Source organism: Suncus etruscus, chromosome 2 (assembly GCF_024139225.1).
Source record: "Suncus etruscus isolate mSunEtr1 chromosome 2, mSunEtr1.pri.cur, whole genome shotgun sequence".
NCBI classification, from domain to species: domain Eukaryota; kingdom Metazoa; phylum Chordata; class Mammalia; order Eulipotyphla; family Soricidae; genus Suncus; species Suncus etruscus.
The window spans coordinates 106,717,873-106,739,650 of record NC_064849.1 but is presented as its reverse complement, the minus strand read 5'-3'; the positions used below and the strand labels follow the sequence as shown (position 1 = coordinate 106,739,650).

General features: G+C 38.1%; 1 protein-coding gene across 1 annotated transcript in view; it reads right to left on the bottom strand.

Moving 5' to 3' along the window:
- Nucleotides 1–21,778, bottom strand: part of NNT (nicotinamide nucleotide transhydrogenase) — a 123,897-nt gene that overhangs the window by 38,774 nt on the left and 63,345 nt on the right. The window contains exons 10-17 of the mRNA XM_049768252.1: nt 20,565–20,726; nt 18,974–19,084; nt 17,950–18,095; nt 16,509–16,704; nt 13,701–13,934; nt 12,445–12,605; nt 9,761–9,940; nt 19–178 (exon numbers count right to left, since the gene is read on the bottom strand). Coding sequence (XP_049624209.1) covers nt 19–178; nt 9,761–9,940; nt 12,445–12,605; nt 13,701–13,934; nt 16,509–16,704; nt 17,950–18,095; nt 18,974–19,084; nt 20,565–20,726 — 1,350 coding nt within the window. The remainder of the gene's footprint in view (nt 1–18; nt 179–9,760; nt 9,941–12,444; nt 12,606–13,700; nt 13,935–16,508; nt 16,705–17,949; nt 18,096–18,973; nt 19,085–20,564; nt 20,727–21,778) is intronic.

The following is a 21,778-nucleotide window of genomic DNA, read 5'->3' as shown; positions in this document are numbered from 1 at the left end:
ACAGGGGGATGCTTTTACCTGGAGTAATAATAATGCTGTTAGCCTCTCGAATCATATCAATTGCACTGTCAAGGTTGATTTCTGTATGTGAACCGGAAATTTCCATGGGTTTTCCACCAGCTGTTGATGTGGTCCCATAGCCTCCAAGAATTACATTAGCAAGGGAGCGATTCATTGCCTGGAGAGCAAAATTATCAGCCATGAGAGTTTAATTCACATAATTTTTTAAAAAATAGTATAAGTTATGTATAAAAATTTACATCATTTAAAAGTTGTTATCTAAAATTATTTCACCAAATCAATTTGATCAATTTCCTAGAAATTATTTCAAAACTCTAAATGATAAATATTTTCAGACAATTACACCATTTTTTCCTACAAGTCAAGTATACACTACTAAATTTTGCAGTAAGACTGCATTTTTAATTATTTTATTGTGCATTTTAATCATTTTTATTATTATTTTAAAGTGAATTATGAATCAAGAGTGGAATTTTAAAAATAATTTAATGAAAAAACACCAGTAGCATTAAGAAATTAATTTGGGTCACACCTTAAGGGCTTCTCCTGACTTTGGGCTCAGAAATCATTCCTGGCAGGCTCAGTGGGCCACATGGGATGCCAGGCATTGAACCTGGGTCAGTCATGTGCTGTACTCACTGTGCTACAGCTCCAACCCCAAGAAATTAATTTTTGTTTTTGCACTCAGGGGTTACTCCTGGCTCTGCTCAGAAATCGCTCCTGGCAGGCACGGGGAACCATAATGAATGCTGGGATTTGAACCACCATTGGTCCTGGGTCAGCCACTTGCAAAGCAAACACCCTACCAACGTGCTATCTCTCTGGCCCCCAAGAAATTAATTTTTAAAAATAAACCTTCTGGCTAATTATTACTGCATGCACAATGAATGAGCATTTATGTCTTCTATCAGAATAAAAGAATGACAGGAAGAAGAAATTTTATGAGGAAATCCTACATGGATTCTACTACCAGTTTAAGCATCAAAAGGCAACAGGGAGGAATCAGAGTATAAAAAAAATATCCGTGTCACCTAAGACTCTGCTGCCCTCTGCTGCCAGAAAAAAAGAAATTTGGAATGATTTTCTAACTGGACTAGAGCTCTACACATCTTACAACAGAAGTGACAAGACTTATCCTTAAAATTCAAAGATGTTTCACTTCCAAAAGGGCTATAAAGTATAGATACTCTATTTCATTAAAACGTAGACACACAATTTTAACTAGAAAAAAATTAGGGAACAAAGTACTCAAGTGATAGGCATGCTCATTTCCTGTTATCTAAATCAAGTGTGTGGCAAAAACTGATCATATTTGGGAAGCAATTTGCTTATAAACCTCTAAAAAAAAAAGATGTTAAATGTTTTATGTGATTACGTACATTAATACATTGAATACATTTTAAGAATTTAAAATACAACATATGATCAAAGCAACCATTCTAAAAACCAGATGTTCATAATAACCACTGTGGGAAAAATTCCTAAAATTATTAAACCTATTTCAATAATTTCAATAATAGAGTAATGGTTCATTTTTATACTATTTTAAAGTTATATAGTCTTTTATTTTTTAATTTCTTTACTCAAACACTGTGGTTACAAAATTGTTCATTGTTGAGATTTAGTGATACAATGTACAGCATTTTTCTTTTTCTTTTTGGTTTTTGGGCCACACCCGGCATTGCTCAGGGGTTACTCCTGGCTGTCTGCTCAGAAATAGCTCCTGGCAGGCACAGGGGACCATATGGGACACCGGAATTCAAACCAACCACCTTTGGTCCTGGATCGGCTGCTTGCAAGGCAAATGCGCTGTGCTATCTCTCCAGGCCCGTACAGCATTTTTCACCAGCGCCACCTTCTTGTCACTTATGTTTCTTGTTTCCCTCCTACCCTCCACTCCTCACCCCTGCCATGTCAACCTAGTATTTTGGACAATATTTTATCATTAGAATTACAAAACACCAAGAGATTTTCAGTGATAACAGTGAATTAACAAATATATATATAACCTCCACTCATACTCTAACATACAGTTATGTCTTCTGGAGAGATACACACAGAGGTGCTGAAGAGGGAAACCAGTACAGCCGGTGAAACAGAGCAGAGATGAGCAAAGAGCCACTACTGACTGGAGGCAGCTTATCGATGTCTCCATGATCATGGCTTCAAATGTCAGAATTCTAGAAATCTTAAATAAGCTCTATCATCTGACACATATATCAAATCTTAGAGTCCACATATGAATATCATGTATAAATGAATAACACAGAAGAGTGTCATAGAAGAATCAAAGTAATGCTTGAAATTCAATTCATAATATTGATCTGACATGAAGATGTAAATTGTAATCCAACTTCTTGTACTAACAACTTAGGCCTACTGAAAATCTTAATGATCCTACCTGATACTACATAAATTTTCAACTTTTGTGGATTCTGATCAATCCTTTCCAGTTTTGAGAGACAAGGTTCTAAAATTAAATTACCAAAACTCCATGCTGATCAATCCATGCCCTTATCAAGAGATTTAAATGACTGTTTCATGCAAAGACATGTGTGTAATACATAACTTTAGAAAAAAATAAGTTAAAAGGTGCAGAAAGCTCCTTCAACTTCCTCTCACAGTCCAAAGACAGATGACAAAGAACATGGGACACAAGAACGGATGTAAAGAATGGGATCATTTAATTCCAATTTGATTCAGAGCACCATTATTTGCTGCCTATAAAAATTAACGAAGAAGGAAGGCATTCCTGAAAACATTTAATTAATGTGTGTCCACTTCTGATGGCATATTGAGGAGGAAATAAACACCACACAGTAGTTTAACAATCGAAGTCAACTTGTTAAAACATGTATCCACAATTATATCACCATTAAGCTAATTCCATGTGGCCTCTCAAAAACTAAATTATGCCTCATCTCTGAATTTACCATTGCAACACCAATTTTCCAACAAATGTTTAGGGTTTAGGGCTTTGTTTTCTTTTTTTATTTCTTACTTGATTTAATGAAATATCCTGTGACCACTGATCCACACATTGACGAGTTCCCAACTTCCAAGACAAAAGTACTTGCAACCCTGTACACAACTGTTCCTTTTAAGTTATTAAGGCCTATAATGAACATTGTATGCTACATTAAAGAAACCCTTAATCCACCTAATTCCAAGCAAAGTGTAAGAAATAATCTGAAAACAAAGGCATGATTGTAAAATAGACCAAAGTAAAGTAATTATATATATATATATATCACTTATGAACCCCTCATATTTCAATGCTAGTTAATTTATCTCAAATTAACTAGTTAATTTATCTAGTTAATTTAAAGTGCTAGTAAATTTATCTCAAAGCCCAAAACGTGCATTTTCGGCTCAGGTTTTGAAGCACTTTATTTTCATTTGAAAATAGGCAGCAAAGTATAGAAAAAATTAGTCCAAAAATGCCGTTTTTGCAAGCCCTCAGATTCCTGGGCAATCTGGACACTCTCTCAAGTGGATGGACTATAAAGTCCTAATAAGGAGGTTTGCCGATATGACATCTGGACACAAAACAAACCATTCATTTGGACTGGTGGTTTGGAGACTGGACATTTTTTCATTTTTATAATACTGGAGTATTGAGCAACCACCGAATTAGCTCAGAGGACACCCAAAAGAATTCTGTCAGAACAAATTCAATTTCAGGGATTGCTGATTAGCCACTTAGGGAGCATTCCATTCCCTTATTCATAATAAAACCATTGTGTGGGGTGGTACTTGTATATTTCCTTTAATAAGTAATAAAGGTAAACATACTTGGGGCCAGAGTGATAATACAGGAGGTAAGTCACTTGTCTTGCACACAGCTGTCCCCTATACTTTATATTGTCTCTGAGCCGCACCAGGAGTGATCCCTGAGCAAAGAGCCAGGAGTAAGCCTTAAGCAGTGCTAGGTGTAAATCAATAACAAACAAATATTCTGGTCAATTAATACAAATTAATTGTGTTAATGTTCCTGTTACCATTACCTGGAGAGAATTCCATAATAAAAAATGAGTTAACAAAATATTCATCTAATGTTCATTTCGCAAATATAGTCCATCTGAATGGACTTGGTGGAAGGATAGGCAAACATCATAATGATATTTTGTTTAAGTGAAAACTAAATAGAATATTATAACTCCTCTTTAAAATGAGATTAGTTCTTACCCCCAGTGTTAATGTGAGAATTAAATAAACTAATATGTATAAAGCTCCCCACATTATACCTGTAATATTGTACTATGCTCAATTACAAGTAATTCACCCTTAATATCATTTGGAGTTTGGGGGAGGTTTTTTGTTTGGTTTTGGGTCATACCTAAGTGTGCTCAGGACTTATTCCTGACTCTGTACTCAGGAATCACACCTAGTAGGGATTTGGGAACCATATGGAATACTGAGGATCAAGCTCAGGTCAGCCGTGTGTAAGGCAAGTATCCAACACACTGTATTACCTCTCAAGACCCTTTAACCTAGTAATTTGCTTATTATCGTTATAAAATACTACATAAAATATTACTATAGAAATAATCAACAATAGTAAAGAAGGATTAATACAGCAAAAAAGAAAGTTAAAGAGAACTGATGATAAGAATTGGGATACATTTTGATGTTTATATGGCATGATAACATGTAGCCACTACAACTCCTTGGCTCAAAAACTTACAAAGTTACTACTGATAAAATTAATATAATATACTTAAACATATGCAAGTAGAAACTAAAAGGATCAGCTGTTCTTGGTTCCAAATTAATACAATGTGCTTTAATAGAGTAAACCTCCTCTGTTAAATAAAGATTAGGTTCTTTAAGAGGACTAAGAAAAATTGGTGGGAGCCAGGGACATAGCTCAGAAATCAGGACACATAACTTGTATGTGCAAGGGTCATGTTTAAAAGTATCCCCACAACGTATTGTCCCTCCTCCTCTCCCCCCCCCCGGCACTAAAGGATGCCATACTGGTCCCTGGCACAGCATGAAGAGCAACACCACATGCCAAAGAACTGCTGGCCTGCTTGGCTGAGTATCACTCAGAGTGGTATACTGAGCACTGTGTGGGAGTCCACCCCCAAAAGAAAACTATTGTAAGGGGAGATAGCAAAAGCAGCTGGAGCTGGTTAAATCCCAGCAGCACATATGCCACACCCATACCTCAGTGTGTACCCTGGGTGGTCTCCAGCCCCAGGTCCCTAGACATTGTTTGATGATCCCCTATGAAAGATAATCATAACTTTATATACAGTATAAGAATAAAAATTATCGGGCCCGGAGAGATAGCACAGCGGCGTTTGCCTTGCAAGCAGTCGATCCAGGACCAAAGGTGGTTGGTTCAAATCCCGGTGTCCCATATGGTCCCCCGTGCCTTCCAGGAGCTATTTCTGAGCAGACAGCCAGGAGTAGCCCCTGAGCACTGCCGGGTGTGACCCAAAAACCAAAAAAAAAAAAAAAAAAGAATAAAATTTATCTATAATATTCAGATAGTATATGCCATGTCTAAATGTGGAAACAGAACAGAACTTGAGAAAATTGATAAAGAAATGTAAATTAGGGGCCAGAGAGATAGCATGGAGGTAAGGCATTTGCCTTGCATGCAGAAGGTCAGTGGTTCGAATCCTGGCATCCCATGTGGTCCCCTGACCCTGCCAGGAGTGATTTCTGAGCATAGAGCCAGGAGGAACCCCTGAGCGCTGCTGGGTGTGACCCCAAAACCAAAATATATATGTATAAATCAGAAAGATGTTAAGGAATTGAGCCAGAGTTAGTATAGAGGGTAGGGTGCTTGCTTTGCATGTGGTTAATCCAGGCTCCATCTCTAACTCCAAATACAGTCACCTGACTTCCCCTCTAGGAATGGTCCCTGAAGGCAGAGCCAGGAATAAGCCCTGACCACTATCAGGTGTGGTCTAAAATTGTTTATAAAATGATGCTATCATCACAAAAGTGTGCCTAAAAGAAGGCTTTCAACAAGTTCATCTTCTACCTTATTCCAGTTTCTGTTACTGAAAGTATCATTGTAAGACTGACTGCAGTTCCTGTAAACAACAAATAAACTAAACCAAATGAAGGAAAAGGAAGAAGTAAAAGAATTAGAGAAGAAACTTGGAAATTACTTATGATTTTATTCATTTGTGGCATATAGAGAAGCCAAACAAATGAGTAAAACAAAAATCAACTTTTTTTTTCTGCCCACAAAAATCAACTTTTAACAATTACCAGAAAGGTGGGGTTTGAGGGGAAGGAGAGCGGCAAAATAGGGTAGAAGATGCCAATCATATAGTAAAAAATAATGGAATTTCAGAGATGAGCTATATAAAATAGTACATGTATAACATGTACTAAAACTAAAATTACATGTTATAATGTAATATTGCTTCAAGTTAAAACAAATTAACTTAGTAGCAGGGGGTTGGGTGTTCAGAGATTACTTCTGGTTTTGTGCTCAGGGAACCATATGGGATACCAGGGATCAAACCCGGGTCTGTTCTGGGTTGGCCATGTGCAAAGCAAAAGCCCTACCACTGTGTTATCATTCCAGCCTCACAAATTATACATATATAATTTGTGGCACTCTTGACTTGGATGACCATATGGGATGCCAGGGACCAAACCAAAATCTGTCCTGGGTCGGCTGTGTGCAAGGCAAACGTGCTATCATTCCAGCCCCATAAATTATATTTTTTAAAAAGAACCTAATAGCATTTAAGGGGCCAGAGAGATAATACAAAACTTAATGTGCAAATCTTACATGTAGCCAATACTGATTTGGTCTGTGGTACCACATGGTCTCCAAACATCAATCAGTATAGCCTTGGAGGCTCCATCGAGCACCATGGAGCCTGATCAGCACCACATTCTCAGACCTTCAATTATACTAGCCTGGCTGGCTAAGGATCACTGAGAGGGACCCTTGAAAAAAGAAAAGAGAAAAAAAGGCCATTTACCCACCAGTCATCTGGTGAAGGGCTAATATCCAAGGGATATAAAGCACTGGCAGAACTTTATAAAGAAACTTTTTTTTTATATTTATAAAGAAAATAAGCTACCTCACAAAATAAGGGGAAGAGATGAATAGAAATTTCCTCAAAGAAGTACGATGGTCAACTATCACTGCTCTGCACCACTTATCAGTAGTGAAGTGAAAACAAAATATCAACGAGATATCATCTCATCAGTGACACTGGCACACATCACAAAGAACAAAAACAACCTCTACTGATGTGGATGTGGGGGAAAGTGGATCCTCACTCAGTGCTATCAACTGGTCCAGCCTTTTTGGAAAAAAATGTGAATACTTCTAAAAATCTAGGAATTGAGCTTCCATGTGACCTAGCAATTCCACTTCTTGGCATCTACCCCCAAGGACCCATAAGCTATATTCAAAAAAGACACTCACTCTCCTATGTTCATTGAAGTACTATTCACAATAGCTCTAATATGAAAACTCAAGTGTCCAAGAACATATGATTGGATAAAAATATATGTGGTATATATATATGTATATATACATATATATAATGGAATATTACTTGGTTAAATATTACTTGGGGTTGAAAAATACGCAGTGGGTAAGATACTCAGTTTGCATTTATTAGATCTAGTTTAGTCCTGAATCCCATAAGGTCCCCCAAAAATAACCACGAGTGATTCCTGAGTGCAGAACCAGAAATAACTCCTGAGTATTGCTGAGTATGGTCCCAAAACATTCAGGTTACTGTTACATAGAAGGATCTGGAGAGTATTGTGTTGGGTGAAGTTACTCAGAGGAGAGGCACAGACACAGAATGACCTCTTGCAATGGAGGATATAAAGAAACATAGTAGGAGAATATGGCCAAAGGAAACAGAAGCTGAGAACTGGTCTTCATTTGAAAGTTTACCATGGGAAGGGGAGGGCTGGGTGTGGAAAGGGAAGAGACAGACACTGGAACAATGGTGGGAGGAAGGTAAAACTCTAGTGATAGGTGTGGTACTGGGATGGTTTATGCCAGAAACCCTACCACTAACAGTACTGTCAAACACAGTGCCTAACATAAAATAAGGCTGAAAAGAAAAGCATAAAAACATTTAATTAAAAAAAAAATTAGGGGCCAGCGAGGTGGCACTAGAGGTAAGGTGTCTGCCTTGCAAGCACTAACCAAGGAAGGACCGCAGTTGGATCCCCCCGGCATCCCATATGGTCCCCCCAAGCCAGGGGCAATTTCTGAGCGCTTAGCCAGGAGTAACCCCTGAGCATCAAACAGGTGTGGCCCGAAAAAAACAAAAACAAAAAAATAATTAAGACTAGAAGCCCCATGACACTCTAAGAACGGCATGCAAGGACCCTTCTCTCCCCAGTATGCCACTGGCTTTGTTAACATTGAGATCTTTCATTTAATACTATAAATCACTGATTTCAATAGAATCGAAAACTGTGATACCTTGATCTAAAATTAATCAAATAAATAAAATTAACTTCAGTATTTTGACCAACCACAAATTTAGTTAGAATGAAAATCTGCTGCCCCCTGCTGGTTATTTACCAAATAAAGCAAAGTCAAACTAAGTCAAAAATTCATTTTAACTTGAAGGACAGCAATAGGCCTGGAGTGATAGTATAGCAGGTAAGTCATTTGCCTCCTAATAGAAGTTCCCAGTGAGAACAGAAGGACCATATTAATGCCAACGATTGAACCAGGGTTGGCCCAGGCACGAGGCAAGAGTTCTACCTGCTTATTACTGCTTCAGCCCCTCCACCTGAACTGTTTCTGAGTCAAGCCACATTTTAATTTCCTTGAGTTTCATGCTTTCAGTCATTCCAAATTATCATTCACAGTATAGTATCTATCACTTGAAAGGCTTTATAGCCATATCTTAAATTATTTGCAAGATGATTCCCTGAAATTAAGAAGGAAATTTGTTTTTTGTTGTTTTTATTTATTTTGGTTTGGGGGCCACACCCGGCGGCACTCAGGGGTTACTCCCGGCTCTGCACTCAGAAATCGCTCTTGGCATGTTTGGTGGACCATATGAAATTCTGGGAACCAAATTGGGGCCCATCCTGAGTTGGCCACTTGCAAACAAACACCCTGCCGCTGTGCTATTGCTCTGACTCCAACAAGGGAATTTGAACAAAAATTTGAAAAAAAAATCAAATAAAAGAAGCTAAAAATTTTTTCCTGCAACTTTTTTTTAATTACACTGAGGGACCAAGTGATAGTATAGAGAGTAAGGTGTTTGCCTTGCACGCCTCTGAGCAGAGTGCAATCCCTATATAGTCATATAATCCCATATAGTCAGCTGAACTTACCAAGGAGTCAGCCCTGAGCAAGGCTCTATGTGGCCCATACCTACCCCTAAAGATTCCAAGTACAATCTATCTAAACTTAAATTTTAGTAGAAAAAAAATACTTCTTAATTGTTTTATATATATATATGTAGATATATATATATATCTTGTGATCAGACACATTTGTAAAAATAAATAAATAAATAAAGCAAAAGCAAACATACAGCAACAGATGAAAGCAGTCAACCTTTAAGTCAATGAGGAAGGAGAATAGAAAATGTTTATCATCAACTCTGTTTTCCTAATTATCTGTCCCGATACTTGAAAAGTATCTGGAAACACTGACTTTTCTATTAAAGTGAATAAAATTGGCATTACCATTGTTACTGCAAATAACTAATCCGGAGCCTTACTCTCAGAGCTCCCTGCCACCCTCTAGGTAAGAGTGTCTTACCACACACATGATGTAGGACAGGATGGCACCAGAGGAGCCAATGAGGGCACCGACGATGGTCAACAGGTTGTTGTTGAGCAGGAAGCCCTCTGCACACAAGGCCCAGCCAGAGTAGCTGTTCAGCACTGTGATGACCACAGGCATGTCAGCGCCCCCGATTGCTGCTGTCAAAGTCACACCCTAGGTGCAAACACAGGAGGAAATCAAAATTACAATGCCAGCCAGATGGGTCAATGAGAATAAATTCAAATGAGTGTAAAATCTCTGCCATTTCACATCTCGATTCTTAACTCATCGCACTTCCAATCATATCTTTACATACAAGTTCCATTCCTGGTAATAGCTCAGTGGTCTTCTATCAGACCCAATCTCTTCACAGATATCACAAAGTCTATACTAAACTGCTTCCCCTGAACAACTCCTCTCCCCGCAAAATAAATCCCAAATTCCTAAAAAGAAGGGATCAGATCAGGTAGAGATAGAGAAGGGTCTACACTTGAGGAAAAAAAAAGAAATAGCACTGAGTGAATTCCCTCATTTTTATGGTGTGTAAGTTAAGGATAGGCCACAGGTGGTAACAAGGGCACTCACTAACACAAAAAATGTATGCCTAATTCAAGATAGGTTTTAGTATGAATGACTAACATGGCTAGAAAGTTAATAAGGGAATTCTACAGAGGAATAGCTTGAGAAAGGAAGATGCAGATTTAGTGTGTAAACTCTGCCCAAATCTTTGGTTGAGTTCTAAACTAAGAATATGTGGGCAAAAGCCAAGCAATCCTGTTAAGGATTAAATGACAAATGTTAACAGCGCCCCCCCCCCAACTAAAGGAGAAACAAAATTTAAGGCCTAACTAAAATCAGAAAGAATCATTAGTACTCTTTGGAAGAAGACAGACAAATCTAGAGTTTATAACAAATCATTTGAACATTTATGATGCAATAAAAAAATCACTAACTTCCTCCCCCAAAATGGATGGTGGGATAAAAGACATAGGCCTGCATATTTGGAAGTTAGTACCACATGAACATACTTAAGTATCACATAAGCCAAAAATAATTAAAATTAGTCTACAAAACTATTTATCTGAGTAGCACATTCTCACACACCCAAATTCATCTCTTGATAGAAATAAGTATAGAAGTGTTATATTTTGAAGCTATAAGTATAATTTTGTAACAGGTTTATGTTCTTATTATATTTAAAACAATTTTTATTTAAAGCTTCAAAATCCGTGCTATATGAGAACCAGATTGAACCATTATCAGTCATATAAAAATATCATATTTTTGCAGAGTCAGGGATCAAAAGCAAGAGCTTATACATACAAGTCCAGTGCTCTATCCTACTCAAAGATGGAGTCTTAAATTATACATCTAAAAAGTGTATTAGCAAACTTCATGGTAAAATTTCCACATTAAAATCATGTACTCCCTCTAAGGATTACATAAAAATAAGCATCATTTCAATACTGTAATTCTTGTGTTCTAGAAACTCAGGGTTTGCTGAGAAATTTCTCTAGGTCAACCTTTATGCTAAGCTCTATAAGTGATTTCTGTGTGTTTATTTGTTTGTTTGTTTGGGTCATACCCAGTGGCACTCAGGGGTTACTTCTGGGTCTGTGCTCAGAAGTTGCTCCTGGCAGGCTCAGGATCCATATGGGATGCCAGGAATAGAACCAGAGTCCATCCAGGGTTGGCCGCATGCAAGGTAAATGCCCTACCACTGTTCTATCTCTCCTACCCCACTATAGGAAACTTTTTAATGTACACCTCCAAAGCAGATATGAAATAAACATATAAACATGAAGCCATTCCCTTAGTGAATAATACAGAGCAGTATTAAGTAGGACCTTACACTGGCATGATAAAATGCTAAACTGTAACGTACAGACAACTAAATAAAACTCCAAGAATCAATATTCTAGATGTAAAAAATTAGAAGAGGATTGGGAAAATACAGCCTGTTATGAAAGGCTTCACTGAAATCCCCTTGCTAAACCACAACTTCATTATCAGCACTTTGTATCATTATTTCATTTGGTATGCATGTCTCCAGTGAATATGAGAACAATTCTGAGTAAGGCCTACTTTATACTTACTGTACAACCCAAAGCACTGCTTTGAAGGGCTTGTTACACAGGAGTGACCTGGCAATGTTAGGTAACTAATAAGAATGTCTGCCCTAAAATTTCTATTTAACATTACACTGATCCAGGGAAAAGACTACATGGTTATAAAGGTAACATAGACGGCAACTCTGAAAGGCAAAATTGGGTGGAAATTGGGACTTTCTTATATTTTTAAGATGTGTTACAGATTCTAAAATGATGAACACTTAATGGTATTGAAAACATTTTGCCATTGTTGCTATAGTTTTGTTTTGGAGGGATACTCAGAGATGCTCAGGGATTACTACTTGCTCTGCATACAGGAATCACTTCTGGTAATGCTCAGGTGACCATGCTGGGAATCAAGCCTGGTACAGCTACATGTAAGGCAAGCACCTTATCCACTATACTATATTATCTCTCCAACCCCCCCCCATTGAAAACATTTTTATTCCATCAGGAGTTCTAAGGCTAAATTCTAAGTTCTAAATTGTAAATTCTAAATTCTAAGTTCTAATCTAGCAAACATCCTCACCATTTCTCAGAATGTGCTTTCCATCTCTGACTTCTTACCATGACAGCAGAGAGGGCTGACACGGAGCCCAAACAGGTGATCCCAGTGGTAAAGCTGGGGTCCATCATGAATGGGATCATGCCACCAAAGCTAGCAGCCAGCAGGCCCGCATTGAGCAAGTGCCTTCCAGGGAGCAGAAGAGGGGCCGATTTCAGGATTCCTAGAACCAAACATACAGGAGCTTCAACCTAAATCTGGAACACATTCTAAGAAACCCCTTACACACATTCTCCTTTCATAAGAAAACCCCTCATGTTCTGACTCTCATAATACCATGTAGTCCAAATGAACAGCATTAGAATAAATACTTGCTCCTTACAATATCACTCTACATAACCAGATACATAAAAGCAAAGTGGAACTCTTAGGCCACAACAAATACTTGTAAAATTTCGGCAAAGAATGGCTCAACTGAAATGATCTTTACTTTGATCATGCAGTAATTTCTTCACTCTTTGTCACAGAATCTTAACAAATAATTCCCTAGCCCACCCCACCCCACCCCACCCCAACCTCCCCACACCCACTGTGGGACCAACACAGAAGTTGCTAAGTGTGGGGTTGTATTTATTTCAAACTTCAAAACAGAGTACTTGGACATTAGCAGTTTTGATTATATCAACTGAGCCCCAGGGAGAAGAGCCCTGGTTTGGTAGCTGTTTACAAAGACAAAGCCTGAAACAGGGATGTTTTTTAATTTTAGGCTTTTGTGATTTAAGTTTCATGAAGTTTCCTACTTAATGACTTGATTACTGAGGAAACAAGATCAAAATTTTAAATTATAAACTAGTTTCTCTTAGATTCACTTTTTCTAAGGACAGACCTATATGGAGTGTCCCCCTCCACTTACTTCCATCTTCATGCTTGGCATTAACAGCAAAAGCAAAAGTTGCCAGGATAGAGCCCCAAGTGAGGCTACGTCTGTGTTCATATCCGTGAACTTGACTCAGGCAGCTCTACCCAAGGATCATAGGACTATTATTTTTGCCATTCTGTGTTATTAGATGTCAATCAGTTTCTCTGCACAAATTTCTAAGTGCAGGTTTTCAGAAGAAATAGCTTCAGAGTTTTACAGGATTTGTAAAGCTCAACAAAGGAGATCTATCTTAGTGGAGAGAACAAAAACTTCTATTCCCTGCTGCTATTAAAAACAACACTTTTGTGTGGCAGCTACTGTAAACCATTTGGGGAACTGGACCCCCCAAATAACCCCAAACTACATAGACCTTTGTCTCTGTAATGTTTGGTCACTTACCCTGCAGTTTTCCATATGCAATAAGAGACCCACTAAACGTGACACCACCAATATAAGTACCAAGATAGGCCACAATCTTGGTGAGATTGGTTGTTGCATCCATCGCAAAATGTGGGTACTCGATGATGTACTCTGCTATGCAGGTGAGCATGGCTGCCAAGCCCACTAGACTGTGGAAAGCAGCAACTAACTGGGGTAAATCTGAGATCTGGATACGCCTGGCAATTGTCAGTCCTATTAGAAAATGAAAATTCAAGAGAAATTAAAAGTTGGACACTTGAGATTTCCAACATTGTCACCAGTAATTATGTATCTGCTTCCTAGTGTAAGCTAAATGTTTTCTTGAAGGACTTTACAGGATAGGTTTGTTTTTTTTTTTTTTTAAATAGTGATTTTTCTCCACCAAGGCTCAACTTCAAAGAATCCAAACACACAGCTGTACTGTGTGTCTTTCTCTCTCCTCATAATCTTCAGATGCTCCCTTCACCTAACACTTTAAAACTGTCTAACTCTCCAGTCAAATCCCCTTACATTCTCCACATTATATCAAGAGCTAGACCCCTTCTCCATAACTCAACACTTAATCTTTACATACTAAAATTAAATAAAACATATTAGAAACAGGTAATAAAGCCATTCATGACTTTTTAACATAATGTATTTGACTTTAATATTATTTATCTCTCAAGGAGATGTTTGTTGCATCTCATGATAGAAGTACCATGTAACATGGGACTGGAGAGATAACACTGAGGTAAGGCATTTGAACCAAGACTAATGGTGGTTTGAATCCCAGCATCCCATATGGCCCCTGTGTCTGCCAGGAGAGATTTCTGAGTTCAGAGCCAGGAGTAACCCCTGAGCGCTGCTGGGCATAGCCCAAAAACAAAACAAAACAAAACAAAATGCACCATGTAATAGTAAGTTACTGAATATTTCCTAGGGATCAAGATTTGTGATATCACAAAAAATAGCTGGAATGTGAAGAAGGTCAAGGTTTTCTAGTGTCTGGGTAAAAACCAAGTTCAAAAGTAAAGGAAAAGTATCTAATGACTGAGTGTCCAAACTGGAGAGATGCGGAGGGACACAGAGCTCTGAAGCATAGAGAAGGGGCAGAGCTCAGACTACCTGTGTAGGTCAGGTGTAAAGATTTTCCCAACTTGAAACTAGAGTACAAGAATTTTCCTCTCAATATCTTTCTCAGGATAATCAAGAAAGAATGCAAACTTTTTCAGGAAAAGTATAAGAGGAGGACTAAAATTAATGTTAGTGGTAAATATTTAACCAACAGTCCCTTGGGATGAAATCATGTAGAGTTCAAGTCAGTACATGAATTTTGAGGATCAAAAAGAATGAGGTGCACAATATTCAAAGTTTCATGCTCTTGTTGGATTTTGACAAACTTTTGTTATCTGAGGTCATCCAAGTGTTTGCAACGACTGAATGAGTGTAACAAACAATATAAAGGCGAGAAAGGAGATAAATGTAGTAACTTCATTGATGGTCAACCATCTAGTAATGGCTTCACTGAATCCAAAAATAATTTTCAAGTGCTTAAAAAATATTTGCTCCACATTTTTTACTAATCACATGCAATGGCTATGGGCATATATAGATGTTGCTTATTTAACATTTTTTTCTCACTTCCTTAGGTCTAGACATTAACAAAACAATAAATGAAACCAGATTTGTGAGTTTTTTTTAATTTTTGAAGTGTAAAATATAGCTGCAATGGCCAATTTCAAGCTCCAAGCTACATATGTCATAAATATGGAGTTGAAATGAAATGAGCAGTTGTTCAGTAATCCTCTGTACAGAGTGAACACAGATCACTTCAAATCTAATAAATCAGAAAGTTATGAGTGGCATTATTACCTTTGTTTCCAACATAATTGTCTTACTTTGTTTTTTACATTTAACTTTCAATACTGGCTATATTTAACTGACTTTCAATTTTTTTTAAAAAAAATTAATCCTCAAACCCAGCACACTACTGAAGAAAATGAAAACATTAGTTTTTCTGGTGTCCATGTGTTTCTCATAGAATTAGCAACTCTATAAAATAGAATCTTCAGCTCTTGCTTATACCGAGCAGAACAAGACAAGCCTCCATATAGAGCATATATAAGAACCAATTCCTCAGTTAATCAGCAGCTAACTGGACAGAGTCCTGAAAACAAAGAAAAACAAAAAACCAATGAACTAAGTATAGGGGGTATCTTTAGCCCAATCTCTTGACTCATCTGATAAACTTACTAGTGTTTATTAAATAGTTGTATTTGGATGAGCATATAACAAATGTGTGCACTTTTACCAAACTAATACTTAGGAAAGCAATTTCAGTTACGCAATTTAATTTTTTTTTTCATTAAATAGGACTGCCCTCAACACCATTAGGTGTGAGCCCAGAGAATCTCACACTGCAAAGTAGCCCAGATAATTCTCAGCATCACAGGGCTGAGCAGCAGTGCATCTTTAGGCTCTCATATTATTGACCCTCGGGACATACTGGCCAAGGATTTCTGGAGGAGCCTCTGGATCTCTCAGTGGGCCTTACAGGGAAGGGGAAAGGAGGGGAAAGAAAAGGGAGGGAAGCATGAGGAGAGGGGGAAAAAGGAAGAAGAGAAAAGGGAAGAGAGGTGGAAAGGGTACAAAGGGAAAAGGTAGGGAAACAGGAGGAGAAGGAAAGGGGAAATGGAAATCGAGGGAGGGATGGATGGAAAAAGAAAAAGACAGGAAAAAAGGAGGGAGAGAAAGAAAGACAGATGTCTTTCACATAAAGGCAAAAACTCAGAAAGAAGTGCTTACCAATAGTGCCACCCAACGCCATGGCTCCAGACATCTGAGCTAACAATTCGGTGCATGGTTTGAGGCTTCCAAGAGTGGCTGCTATGCCTCCAGCCACCCCAATCATACCCAAAGCATTGCCAAGACGAGCTGTGCCTTGGGTGGAAAGGCCAGCCAGAGCACCAACGCAGCACAAACCTGAGCCCAGGTACATGATCTTTCCCAAAGAAAAGGAAGAGAAAAAGAGTATCAAAAACTTCAGTTTACTGGCTTAGGTATTTAAGAAACAGGATTCTCTAAGGACACATTTAAATTCAGATAATGGAGGACCAAAATGAGTTATTCCCTGTCAATATATCTTCTTGTCTGCTACAAATATTAACATACTGAACAATTCATGCAATTTTACATTTACTGCCAATTATACTATTTGTATAAATGGATGTCTTCTGGATTGGCAATATGCATAGAGATATATAAAATTACTACATTTAAAAGAAGTTAGTAAGCAATTTAGATTACTGAATTCTAGAAGAGAGGCCTTCTGTAATACTCCAGAACATGCCATATAGTTTCTCATGTAGTGATTCCAGCTCATGAATTCACGGGAAGAAAGAATCAGCAATTTCATTTTATAAAAAAAAAAAAGCCAAAGCTTAAGTTACATATTGAGGATGTAACTTCCAAGGCTGAGCAATAAATAGATGTCAAATATAGACTGACATATGGGATTCTCCACTTCCACATTTATTTTTTTAAAAATAGTTCATTCATTAAATACTGCCTGTTGGAAACAGCAGAACCCAAAACAGACATGGTTTTCCTATTACCAGAGACACAGAGAGGTTGTGAACTAGTCTTTGAGAAGAAATGAAAGATACTAAACAAAATAAAGTTCTATTACAATTATATTTAGACCTAAAACTCTCAAAAGTCTATTTTTATTTTCCCATACAGAATTCATTTTTAAAGGTAATTTAAAGTTCTTATACTTGTTGTTTATGAGCCACACCTGGCAATTCTTAAAGGTTACTCCTGGCTCTGCACTCAGAGATCACTCCCAGCTCAGAGACCATATGGAATGCCCCAGGTTGACCACATGCAAAGCAAACGTCCTTTCAACTATACTATTACTCCAGCCCAGGTCTTGATTCTTAAGGTTTTATTTGACCAATATATTTCCAGAAGTAAATGGAGCAATAGTACTATGGGTAGGGCATTTGCCTTAGATGATCTGGATTCAATCCCTGGCAACCCATAGGTCCCCCAAACCTTCCAGGAGTCATTTCTGAGCAAAGAGCCCAGAACCCCTGAGCAATACTAAAGCAGAAAAAAATATTTCTAGAATTATTGCTGGATGCTGTATTTTCCTAATAATTTGAATTTTGACAGTGATGCTATTAACTGGGAAGAAAAAAACAGTATCAAAAATAAAATGAAAACTTTCAAAAGAGCCTCTTACTTGCTCAATGTTATAACCACCATTGAGGGCAGCTAAATAGCCTCCAACAAAGGTACCAGCAGGAAGCAGATAGAGGTAGTTGTACTCAGGGGGATCAGAGGGGCGCTTGAACATGTCCAGCATTCTCTGAGTCACCAGAAAACCACCTTATCAAAATAAATAGAAGACAAAAAGAAGTTATCTCACTGAGCAACATGATTTTTAAGTGCCATAACTTTACAATCTTAAGCACATCCTTATCTTACAACAGTAAATAAAATTTTAAGTTACATGTTCAGAACCTCAAAAGCAAATGTTATTTTTTTTGAAAAAGTTAATCTATTAAAGTCAGTTTTTGTTAGGAGTATAAAGGAGAACTAAATGTATTCAGGAATAAAACTTGCTATCAAAATGCAGAACCAACTATTTCTGCATGACTAACAGTAACTAACCATTCAAACAAATTGGGAATGCAACAAATCATAGGCCAATATTTTTTCTAAGAGGGCATTCAGTTTGTTAAGCTCTATAGTAAATGGTAAAAGGAAAAATATTTTATCAATAGACACCAGGTTTCTTGGACAACATTAAAGAATTTTTAGCTACAAAATAGCATCAAATGAGTTGCACATATAAGTAATATGCTAGGCTTTCAGTTTTTAGGAACAAACACATGCTAGGATAAGGCAAAAGGTTAAAATTTTATCTTAGAGAATGTATTCTTATGGAGAGATGTTATGGTGATAGCTCTAAGTCAACTTAGTTTCAAATTATGCATTCAATAACTTTCCAGTTAACTTGCAAAAGACATCGCTTATTTATTTGGGGGGCACTCAAGATTAGGTTATGTTATCAACAGTTTCTAAAAATTAATCATAGGCAAAGATCACTAATTTTCTCAGAAAAAGCATTAACAGTCTGAGTGAAACATCTTTGAAGGCACAGTTCAGACCTTGAAAGCAGAGTGTCTGTTTTTCATTGACTTCTCTTTGCTTGTCAGATCTCGATTAAAAATAGCCTCTGGGTTCTTGTGCTATCACTGTACCTGCAATGTTGACTGAGGATATGAATGTAGCGAGAGCAGCAAGGCCCTGAGAGGTTGTAGAAGGATACATATGTCCTCCCATCAGTGCCAATCCACCAACTGCAGTCAACCCTAGAATAAAGCATCAAGAAGAATAGTTATGCATACACAGCCCATCAAATGTCACAGCAACAGAACTCACATGCAGAGATTCAGAAAGAAGAAAGTGCTCCTGAACCAAAGAAAGAAAATAATAAGTCTTTCTTCTTCTGGTTAAGTATTTAACCTTTCTCAGGGCTGGAAATATAGTACAGTAAGTAGGGCACTTGCCTTGCACACAGATAGCCTGGGTTCAATTCCCTGCATCCCATATGGTCCACTGAGTTCACCAGGAGTGACTCTAGAGTACAGAGCCAGGATTAAGTACTGAGCACTAGCAGGTGTGGCCCAAAAGGGGAAAAAATGAGAAGGAAAAAAGGATTTTTACCTGAACTTTCTAGCTCTTTCCCCTGATAAGATTTCCATCAGCAATGTTACTAGGCAACATTGCTTATGATCTTAACAGGACCCTGGCAGATAAAGTACATCTGAACTGGAAGGAGTTATTCATAAACTCCTGAATCATACATTAGGGAAAAGTAACTCCAGACTTTCCTGAATACAATACTTCTTGGAATTGTTGCTATAGAGATACTAAACGTGATGTCTATGGTATGTGCTCAGAGATGAACACTAACAATGAGGCTTCCAAACCACAGTAGTTCCCTAAGCTTTCTAGTGCAGAGCTCATTCCTTAGACCTGAGCTGCCACGAATATTCAAAGAGAATATTCCGGAATTCTGTTGACTTCTGCATGGCCACTATAAAGCCACCCACCAGTGAGAAATCCCAGATACTAACCTGTTTTCTGCTTCCAATCCCCTAAGCTTCACAGTTACTCTGACAGCGTGTGTGGCCTATGAGATTTGCTCACTCGGAATATTTAGCTACATGTCAGAGACCCTGAAAGATATTACTGTTAAGACTCTATAAAACGGGCCTGGAGGGATAGCACAGCGGCGTTTGCCTTGCAAGCAGCCGATCCAGGACCAAAGGTGGTTGGTTCGAATCCCGGTGTCCCATATGGTCCCCCGTGCCTGCCAGGAGCTATTTCTGAGCAGACAGCCAGGAGTAACCCCTGAGCATCACCAGGTGTGACCAAAAAAAAACAAAAAAAAAAAAAAAAAACAGAAGAAGAAGAAAAGAAAAAAAGACTCTATAAAACACAGGTTTCCAACATGTATCACAGAAAGGCTTTATTTGGGGCTGGAGCAATAACTCAGCAGGTAGGATATTTACCTTGCATGTGGCCATTTCAGTTTCAATCACGGTTACCTTTATGGTTCCCCAAACCTGCCAGAAGTGAGCCAGGAATGTGACCCAAATCCTCCTCAAAAAAATCAAGTTTAAAAAAAAAGTAAAAGCTGTGATAACTTAAAGAAATAACAATGATTCCACGTAACCTAAAATGGAACAGCCCAAAAGTTTAACATTCTCCCTCCTTTGAGAGCACTTGCAGAGTTGAAAAAGCCCATGAAATGCTAAGGTGAGTGAACACGTGAGAGGAACAAACCTGAGATGGCATTAGTGACAGACATCAGTGGTGAGTGGAGAGCAGGGGTCACTCCCCAGACAGTGTGGTAGCCCACGATGCCTGCCAAGCCAAAAGTGGTCACCATCTGAGAAAAGGCTAAGTTGGGGGCCACAATGCCCAAAGCCAACACTCCTGTGAGACCTAAAAGCAGAGAAGGCAGAATATCAATTGACTCTCAGGAAGATTCAAAGCATGCAAGGATTCAAACCCACACAAACACGTGCAACAGTCTATGCTTCTAGGTCCTCCTTGCCAAGAGCAAAGGGCTCTTTTGCATGCATTATATTTGGGGGCTGCAGGACAGTTAAGGCAATTGTGACCAAAATTCACTGTCTTGATCTTACCCCCCTCAATATGAAACAAGCTATAGAGACCTAGTGAAATTACTGAGTCATCTTAGTAACAAACCACACATTTTCCTCTGTGTGCTTTCTCTTTTTCCTTGTCTTAACTTTTATTGACAATGTCACATAGGTTTGCACAAGTGTTTTTTGTTCAGAATACAGGGCTAGAAAGGATCTACCAAAGTATTTTCTTTTTTTTTTAAGATAATCTGAATTTTTTATTTTAATCAAAATGATTACAAATCTTTCACAGTAATATTTTAGGTACATAATAATAATAGTAAATCAGGGCCTGACCCACCACCAATATTGTCCTCCCTCCACCCAGAATGCATCCCATATCTCCCTCTTTTAACCCTCAGGCTGCTTGTATAGGTGGTCCTCTCTGTGTCTAGTATGTTGTGAATTAGCTATCGATTTTGTTGTCATTGGCTTTGGATTTGGTGTTTCAGTTTGAACCTTTTTTTATTTCTACTTTTTTTTATATTTTATTTAAACACCTTGACTACATACATGATTGTGTTTGGGTTTCAATCATGTAAAGAACACCACCCATCACCAGTGCAACATTCCCATCACCAATGTCCCAAATCTCCCTCCTCCCCACCCAACCCCTGCCTGTACTCTAGACAGGCTTTCTATTTTCCTCATACATTCTCATTATTAGGATAGTTCAAAATGCAGTGATTTCTCTAACTAAACTCATTCCTGTTTGTGGTGAGCTTCATGAGAGGTGGGCTGTAACTTCCAGCCCTTCTCTTTTTTGTGTCTGAAAATTATTATTGCAAGAATGTCTTTCATTTTTCTTAAAACCCATAGATGAGTGAGACAATTCTGAGTTTTTCTCTC